This window comes from Cornus florida, unplaced genomic scaffold (genome assembly GCF_030987335.1).
Source record: "Cornus florida cultivar Cherokee Brave unplaced genomic scaffold, ASM3098733v1 CherokeeBrave_3.0.0_Hap2_Chr04, whole genome shotgun sequence".
Taxonomy (NCBI): domain Eukaryota; kingdom Viridiplantae; phylum Streptophyta; class Magnoliopsida; order Cornales; family Cornaceae; genus Cornus; species Cornus florida.
Genome location: NW_026775574.1, coordinates 6824725 through 6834439, shown reverse-complemented (window position 1 = coordinate 6834439; position 9715 = coordinate 6824725). Strand labels below are relative to the sequence as shown.

The following is a 9715-nucleotide window of genomic DNA, read 5'->3' as shown; positions in this document are numbered from 1 at the left end:
AAATAGCTATCTACCAATAGTAGGGTATTATTATCATGGTACCAAGTAACATTTATTTGCTCGTACCAATCAAATCGAAATCACCAGTAAAATCAGTACATTTACTTGCATTTCCACATACCATCATTACTCTTCATAAAAAATCTTACCAAAAACATTTTTTCTTCCCCTAACAATTTATCTCTCTCACTTAGATTTTGCTGTTGTGGGACCAATAAATTGAATCTGAGTTTTAAGGGGCGACTGTTTCCTAACCACAATAAACCTAGAAAAATTTAATTGCCCACACAGCAAATCGTTTATTTTCGTCGGAAGTCCAGAGATGATAGAATTAGCACACAATCACAATGAGGAGAGTGATGCAAAAGCATGGTTGCTCGATTATTTCACCTCCGCACATGAAAAATCTTAACTCACAAGAAGAGGTTCAAATTAGTGCGAATATCATAAATACATGAGGCGATAGTAGAACGGCACCAAGAACCTAGTGCTTTAATATAGACTATGCTTGTTAGGGTGAAAAATAAAATAATATAACATTAATTATGAGAAAGATAAAAAATAAGAGGATATTGTTAACCACTTATGGTGTTTAATGAGGATATTATTAATTACTTGTGATATTTGATTGATTAATAAAGAAAAACAAAAAAATGGAAAATTTTTAATTAGTTTACTATCATACAATTTTTCATAAATTTGTCTTTTAAAAAAATAAGGATAAATTTGGTATTAATAATGTTTCATTAAAAATGTTAGCATTTATTTTCCTTTACTTCAAATTCTTTATTTCTTTAAAGGATAACAGAATTAACACATTATGCCTAATTTGTTTCCTTTCATTTAATAATCTATATCAAATATGATATTTCATTTTCCTTTACCTTTTTGGTATTTTATGTGATAACCTCTGTGGGCTGTGGACGGGTGTGAGGGGTGATGATTGTGAACCCATCAGATTTTCAAAATTAAGCATATTTACTCTAAAGTAATACTAGGATGGATGACTTACTGAAATTTTTTTGATTCAGAGAGTCAAAAATAAATAATATTGTATCGGACCGTGCTTATTCTGAAATAATACCAAAATGAATAACTTGAAAAGCCTCTGAAAAATATCCAATTCAAAATAGTCAAAAACAAATAATATTACATACGTGTTCTATCTTTATATTTGTCACCAGTTACAAAAACTGGTGGACATTTTTTTATCATTTTTGGTTGGCAAAATACATCAGAATTTCACCAAGAATTAATTACTCAATACTTAGGTAAACATTTAAGATCCACATCACCATGCCATTTACTACATATTAGTGTCTGCCAGACCACATAACCTTTAAATGGCCTATTAAATGTTTGTTAAGGCGTAGATTTTGTTGTACAAATCTGATCTCGGCATACATTCTTACACGACACAAAATCCTTGGATCAAATAGGTTTATAGGGATACAAAATTTAAAGAGACTGTGTGTAATATAGTTGGATCGAATAGGTTTACAACTGTGCGTAATATATGTTTTATTAACTCATTAAAAACTTCTCATTTATTGTTTACTGTCATTGGTCCCACCTTGTCTACCAAAACACACCTACTCATATCTGGTTCCCATGTAAGTTTGTAACTATGCTATTTGAATTTCTAATAGTATTTTCTTTTTAATTTTATTATTATTATTATTATTATTTTGATCGCACATTCATACCTTGCCTCAAAAAAACGTTCTTATTTATATATATATATAGATATATTGTCAAAGGCAAAGAACAAGCTTTATTAGTAAACTTCAATCAGAAAATAAGTCCATTGGAGAGCACAATTATCTTTGAAATGTGACAATTTCACATCAATTTGTACCAATTGGCAATTCGAGGAAAACTTATTTCTCAGTGCTGGAGGTTGGTGGCTAGAAGTAATATTGATGGACTATATGCATGACTAATAGCCTTTAAAAATTATAGAGTAATGATAGGAAAATCGAAAATGAATCAACGCATTAATATCGAATTTAACGTGGTTGGTCATTCTCATTATGTGTTGAACAATTATTTTTAGAAACTGTTTAAGTAGGTGGACAAAAACACGTCAAAATTAATTCATCGGTCTCCCTATCATTATTCAAAATATCACTAAATTAATATACACTAAATAGAAAAAATTGATTCTTTCCCCATTTTCCCCCATCCCAAACAAATATTTTCTAACCATGGAAGAGTATAATAATCAAATTATGCAATATCATCTGCATTCCTTCCTAAATTTTTTCTTTCTCAATCAAATAATGCTGAGTAAATATAATTTTTCTTTGAAAGCCCTCTTTATTCCCTCCTACATTCTTCTTTCCATTTAAAGTAAAAAGATGGAATGTCTATTCTAACTATTTATTTGTTTGGTATACAATTTAAGGTAGAAATGATCATTTCTGGAAAGAAAATTCATTCTAAGACTAAACTTATAGAATATAGCCATTCCATTCCTAAGTAATTTTTTTTTGTGTTAAAAAAATCAAATTTTTGAAAAACCCCTCATGTTTCAAGTCCAAAAACATCCACCACCGTTGCCCGCTATCATCTTTGCCACCTCCATTGCCTTCCACCACAATTGTTGCTGCCGCATTTGTCTTCCACCACTGTCATTACCACTACCATAATTGTTGTCGCATTCAACCACCACACCGGTACCGCCTCCACTACCTTCCACCATTGTCACCTTCATCATTGCCACCATTACCACATTTGACCATCGCCAACACCATTGCCTTTCCACCATAGTCGCGTTACCACCACTATTGCCCGCGCTGCCATCACCTACACCACTACCACCACCATCACCATCCATCATTGCCATTGCCTTTCACCACCACCGTCCATTGCCACCTCAACTACCTTGTAATAGTGATATTTGTGCCAAAGAGATAAGAAAGTGGAGGGTCCTTCTTACACCAATTTAAAAGTATTTGGTTATTAGTAATATACTACTCCTCTATACAAAATAAAAAAATAATAAAAAAAAAATTATCTACATTTTTATTTTTGAGTGTTCCAAAATAAATATCTCAATTGAAAAGTCAATCTTCCAAATTTTTGTATAAAATTACCAATTTAACCTTCTTGGGAACTTATAAAAAAATAAATTCTCAACAAAATACATTTTTTCTTTTTCTTTTTTAAATTTCTCCAAAAAATATATATTTTTTGGGTCTTAGTAATATGGAACAAATTAAAATGGAATATACAAAATAATTAATAAATACTAAGTTGAAAAAAAAATAATTAAATACTAAGAATCTACCAAAAATTTTTTTTTTCATTTAGGCTCTGTTTGTTTCGACGTAAAATATTCTTTTTGAAAAAATATTTTTTTTTTCAGATAAAATTTTTTATTTTTAATTTATCGGTATTTGGTAAAGATCTACGTCAGGTCGAGTCCATCCAGCGGGACATTTTAAATAACTTGTTGAAAATTGATGAATAAGTTATTTTTGTTAAATTTTAATATTTTTTTTCTTTATAAATATTTTACGACAATTAAACAATAATAAATAAAAAATTATTTTCTTAAAAAATATTTTAGAAGCCCGCAAAGTAAACATCTGTAACATATTTTAGAATAAATATTCTGGGGCCGTGATTTACTCTAAAAACAACACTTAAAAAAGAAGCATCCAAAGTAAGAGGAAATTACTAGTTGTTCAAATTCCCATACAAAGAAAAAAAATTCTAATTGAGGGTAAACTCGGGGAGCAAGAGTTTTGAGTGGCAATATTGCGAATATGAAGAACTATGGCCCCTAATTTTGATAAGAAACAGAAACGGCGCGACACTACGTTGCCGTCTCGCGGCAATACTCTGCCGTTTCAATCAGAATCAGTAACGTAAGGAATTCAATTCCCACGTTTCTTCTGTGCGCGTGAATTAATCTAACCATCCAACAAACTAAAATCCTATGTTATGTGCGCCCAAAAACAATTAAAAAAACAAAATTTAGACAAATTTTTGTTTTAAAAAAATTATTTTATACTGATTTATTATATATAAAATTTGATAGTCACATCCATTTGACTAATATTAAGTTTTTCTTATTTTTTATTCACATTCTTGACATGAATCACCCATCTTGCACTGAGGAGGTAAAAAAAGCAACCACATCATCATCTAGCATGACATATGTAGCATAATTTTGTGTAATTCTTTTTTTTTTTTAAATTTTTAATTAAAGGTAATGTGTCATAACAAGATTGTACTTGCATACGGTGATGCAAGAAAACTGATAATAATCTTGATTAATTTAAAAAATATTTTTTATTTATCTAAGATTTGACAAAATAACAAAGAAAAAAAAAAACGTAGCATTACTAATTTGAAATTAAATTTGCTTTACTCTCCCAATTTTGAAGGTCGAGTGCATTTCACGCGTGTGAAGTAAGCGTGATCTTAGTGACTGACACCTAAAGAATCCTACTGGCAGCCTATGCATGATATGCATGACTTGAGATGGTATGGTCATGCGTCATGAATGTGGATGATCCTTAGCCCATGCCAGCTAATAAGACTTACCACATATATATACACATTCACTGCCAAATATATTATTCATATATATATACATATGCACACACACATTCACTGCCAATACATTATTTATATATATATTATATATATACCGGCCCTTTAATACATTTTTGACCGCTTGGAAAAAGGTGAACGGCGAGAGTGAGAAACCAAATACTAGCAGAGACTGAGACGTGAAAGTCTAGAGAGAGAGAAAAATAAAACAGATTATCAGTGGTGGGTGGGTGAAGAGAGAGAGAAGAGACAAACCAACGAGGTATATTTATTAGTATCAATTTCTTTATGGTTTTAGATTTTCGATGATATATGGTTTCTTTTCCCTTATTTTCTCTCTGATATGTTCCATTGAGATTTGCGTATTTCAATCCCTGTTGGGTCTCTGTCTCTCTCTCTCTCTCTCTATATACCCTAGTGTAGTAGTAGAAGTAGACTCTGTTTTACAGTTGTCTAGAAAATCGGTAATTCTAGAGAGAGAAAGAGAGATCGTAGCAGTAGATTCCTAACCCTCTTTGTTTCGTTCACACCGAACGAAGGGTTTTTGCTATATATCTGATACAATTTTCTCCCTTTTTTTCCCTTTCTTTCTCTGGTTTAAGAACAAAAGCTAGGGTTTTGTGAAAGGCGGTTGTGGGGAGGAGATTTATGTCGGCAGGGTCTGAATTGGTGGTGATTGGAGCTCCGTTGAAGCTCTGTTTTTCTTTGGATTCTGTGTTCATCACTCTCTGTATGCGACAACTCTGCTGTCTCCACCAGCAGAGCACCAGCCTGTGTTTCCCAACTGTTTCGATGCGTTTGAGGCCCAAAAGGTAACAAATATTTCCTAAACCCTGGTTTATTTTCTTACCTGCAATTTTTGTAGTTTCTATATATGTATTTGATGGTTTTAGGGCATGATCTGAGATGGGTATGTGGTTTTTATTGGGTTTTCTCCCTTGCAGGACTTGTTCTGGAGTAGAGTGTTTTGGGGGTTTTCACATAAAGCGAGATCCTCTCACTTGATACAACCCAGAGATTTCTGTTTTTGTTTTCCTTGTTTTTCCTTCTTTTTTCTTTCCTTCCAAACACAATTTTGTGGGTAACTTGAAGGGGCTTGGTGAGATTTAGATTTTTTGCGGTATGTCCGAGCCTCAGAAACTATTCAATCGAGACGGTCTGTGCAAAAAAATGAAGAAAAGATCATCCTCTGCTGAAGAAAGCAGGAGAACCATGAGGAAAATTCGTGTGATTTGTCACGATCCCGACATGACTGATTCGTCGGACGATGAGAGAACTGTGAAGCGCAAGCGCATCGTCACTGAGATCAATCTTACGATTGATAGTGACTCGACAGCTGTCAATCTTTCGATTGGTGGTGGCCCGAAAGCTGAGATGGAGAGTTCGTGCGAAGATAGCAACAGTGGAGGCAAAAACCCCAGAAAGGATGGGGTTTTGAGCAAAACCCTGAATCGGCAGAGGACCCCTTCGAAATACAGGGGTGTTCGACAGCGAAAGTGGGGTAAATGGGCGGCGGAAATTCGAGACCCCTTCATGGGAAAGAGGGTCTGGTTGGGGACTTTCCAGACTGCTGAAGACGCCGCGAGGGCTTACGACATGAAGAAGCTCGAATTCGAGGCGACACTGGCCTCTGCCTCTGCATTTGAGAAGACCTTCAAGCAGACTTCTTCAAAGGCAATCTCTCAGTCTCGAAAGCCCTCTGTTTCTGAGGACTCTGATAGCGTTTTGTCTCACACTTCACCGTCGTCGGTCCTTGAGTTGGAATCCTCGGCTTCGGCTACGGCCTCAGACAACAACAATGGAAAATTCAATGATTCAATGCAAAATCTTGGCATTGTCAACAATGTCACCGATTCTCAAGTGCCTGATTCGGTTCCTGTGGATCAGCCATCGATCTGCCCCCAAGTGTTTGATGCAGTTCCTGTGGATGAGCCATTGATGTGCCCCCAAGTGTTTGATGCAGTTCCTGTGGATGAGCCATTGATGTGTTGTCAAGGCGGGCAAGGATTGGTTTCTGTTGATGAGCCATTGATGTGTTCTCAAGGTGGGCAAATAATGTACTCAGAATTCGATTGGATGTTTGACGATGATGAAATTGCGAAGCTTTGCGTAGATGAAAACTTCTTCGACTTCGAAAACCTCAAACTTCCAGAAGACTTAAGTTTTGAACTTCCCGACATAAGTTTTGAACTTGCAGAAGAATTCGATCTTCCACCAGAGTGTGAGGGTGGTGTGCTTGCTGCTCATAAACCTCTCAACATAGCTTGCCCCTGAGTTTTGCAGCTACTAGGAATTAGTATAGTAGTATCCTATATTAAATAGTGTTTTATATAGACGGTGAAATCACAAGAACTGTGAGATATGTTCTTGAGGAAGAGAAGTGGTTTTGTTTGAGTGAGTTTATTTGTTCGTTTGTCGAGATCTGTTAGAGAGAGGAGCTATTATCCATGTAATGTTTCGGGGAGAGAAAAAACAGTCCTCAGGGTTTTCTTGTGCTTTTGGAGCCGTCCGAGGACTTCAGTCAGGCTTTGTTGAGTTTTTCTCATCTCTGGTTAAATCTCTCTTTTTTGTCCATGAAATTTCTCTGATTTGGCTATGGAATTAAGTTTATTATCTTGATGCTTACAACATCTGTGCCTCTATATTAATTCCCTTCAATATCTTATGTATATGCTTTTATCACACATGGAAAGAGTAGGAGAAGTATAGAAGTGTAAAAGTGACCAAATCTTAAGTAAATGTAAGTTACAAAATTCAAGTGGCAGGTGTGGATGGCGGCACCGTTGAGAAGAATTTCACGACTTAGGTCTCATGTTACCTACTTAATATGAACTTAACCTAATTAATATAAACTTAGATCGAGTGAGCTCCTCAATCTTAAGGTCTTTTCATTTGTGATTTTATGGTTGGTAACTTGATTTTGAGGCCTTGAATTTTGAGTGATTTGTATTTTGTTTGGTTGCTACACATTCTATGAACCTGTGATGTTGTGCAAATTGAAATTTAGGCTGCTCACACTTCATTGCTGACTAGTACTAGTAGTGTAGCAAATTTTCTTCTATTTTTGTGAAGCACGAGCAGTGGATGGGGCAGGTTGTGGGCCATATGTTATTGTGTGTTCTATTTTTTAATGTTTGCTTTGCCAAGCAAAGCATATCTGCAACTTGAGGTCGTTACAGGATTGGGTTATCTGTTTGGAGGAGTCATTTTTAAGCTAGGGTTTGATGACCATGCCACTTGGTGGTCATTACAATTAGTGAGAGACTTAGGGGGGACCTAAGTAGGTATGTTGGTGACAGTTTTAATATGATTGTTGATTAGTTTATGGTTTTGAGCTATGGCATGCGCATTCATTATTGATGGATGAGAAAATGCAGTTTATGTTCCTAGTTGATGCAGTGGATGATGACTTAATGCCAATGCATTGCATACATCTCTCTTTCACTAGTGAAGATTTTTGTGTCGAGGGAGCACCACACCCAACATTTTGTTCAGTGGAAAGTCTGAAAAGGCCGACTCCACGACACCGCGTCTCTGCGACTCTCTAACATATGTGGTTGGTCCCATTCGAACACTTTGTGGTCTTGTGAGACCCACTACTAATGTGAGAGAGCGCACATAAACATTTGTTCAATGGAAAAGTCTAAGGTAGACTCCATGCTCGTTTTTTTTTTTTTTTTTTTTTTAATTTCCTAGGAATTATTTTTACCTTAGGGACTTGATGTTTCATGAGCTATTTGGTAAGGGTGATAATATTTGACACGATACGAGATAAGAGGATTTGAATTTTGATTAATCGTGTTCGTATTGTAATCACGTCGACACGAATTGACCCGTTAACTAAACGTGTCGTATTCGAATTTGACGTTATATACACGATTATCACAAGAATAATATGATTAACTAAACGTGTTGTATTCGTGTAAGAAATGACTCATTTAGGTAAACGTGTAAGAAATGACTCATTTAAGTAATCATTTATTGTAATCGCGTCAACACGAATTGACCCGTTAACTAAACGTGTCGTGTTCGAATTTGACGTTATATACACGATTATCACACGAATAATATGATTAACTAAACGTGTTGTGTTCGTGTAAAAAATGACTCATTTAGGTAAACGTGTAAAATAAAAGCGTCGTGTCGTGTTATGCATGTAATAATCATGTTTGTGTCGTAATTGTGTCGACACAATTACGACACGCCAACATGAATTGCCACCCTTACTATTAAGGTCTAAGTTTTTTACAACTGGGCCAATACTTTGGGATTAACTCTAAACTTATGTTAGACAGTTTTTTTGAATAGGCGTTACTCTTATGCTCCGCGTGCTCTGTCTCTTTCACATCCACACTCTATGCGACTTAAATTTTTTCGCTTTTGCACTCCTACTCTTACTTTATGTGACTTAACTTCAAATACCGTGATTCGGATTCTCTCACATTTGTGGTGGAGTCCATTATGACAGACCGCGATTTTGACTCTCTCATGTGTGGTGGGGTTCATTCTAACAAACAGGTGTCGTGAGAGAGTCATAATTCAATATCGGACTTAAAGTCTTTGTTTGAATTCAATTTTAGGAGTTTGAAAATTCTCTCTTGTTATTGGGATTCAAGGAAAAGTTCGAGAAAATTTACCTCGTAGACACATTTATAATGAAAATAAATGTCTGGAACCATTCTTAAAAATTCCAAGTTTTGAAATGGTGGACATGGTCTGAAGGTAAACATTTGTGTAGCGAAATAAAATCAGTTTTAACAAAAAAAATAAAAATGCATTATAATGAATTATTCTCAATATTGCTCTAGGTGTTAAAACCAAGAAAATTAAACCACTAGAAAGAAGTTATATACACACAAACGGATTTATTCATAAAGCTCTTTCGAAGCACTAGTATTATTAAACTTTATTGACCAAAACCTAAGCGCTTTAACAATAAAAGTTGTCCCTTGTAAAAAATTAAGAGGTTTTGTAACTTACATTACAATTTATTTATTTATTTATATCTGTTTTACTTAATTTCAACAATTAAATAATTAGACATAACTGCACCAATCCAACTCGATATATATCGGTATTAACTTTATTCAAATCAAGAGTAGACTTTGAATGGAGTCTAATTTGGGTCAAATTGATCCATTTCATACCT

General features: G+C 34.8%; 1 protein-coding gene across 2 annotated transcripts; it reads left to right on the top strand.

The window, feature by feature from the left end:
• Positions 1–4657: 4657 nt before the first annotated feature.
• On the top strand, positions 4658–7194 carry LOC132302625 (ethylene-responsive transcription factor ERF119-like). 2 transcript variants are annotated; one of them, XM_059799536.1, is made up of 3 exons: positions 4658–4828; positions 5169–5378; positions 5511–7194. In XM_059799536.1, the coding sequence occupies exon 3, from the start codon at positions 5689–5691 to the stop codon at positions 6838–6840; it is 1152 nt and encodes a 383-aa protein (XP_059655519.1). In that variant the 5' UTR covers positions 4658–4828; positions 5169–5378; positions 5511–5688; the 3' UTR covers positions 6841–7194. The 2 variants fall into 2 exon arrangements, with proteins under 2 accessions (XP_059655519.1, XP_059655518.1); XM_059799535.1 differs by lacking the exon at positions 4658–4828 and having other exon boundaries at positions 4846–5378.
• The last annotated feature ends 2521 nt before the right edge of the window (positions 7195–9715 follow it).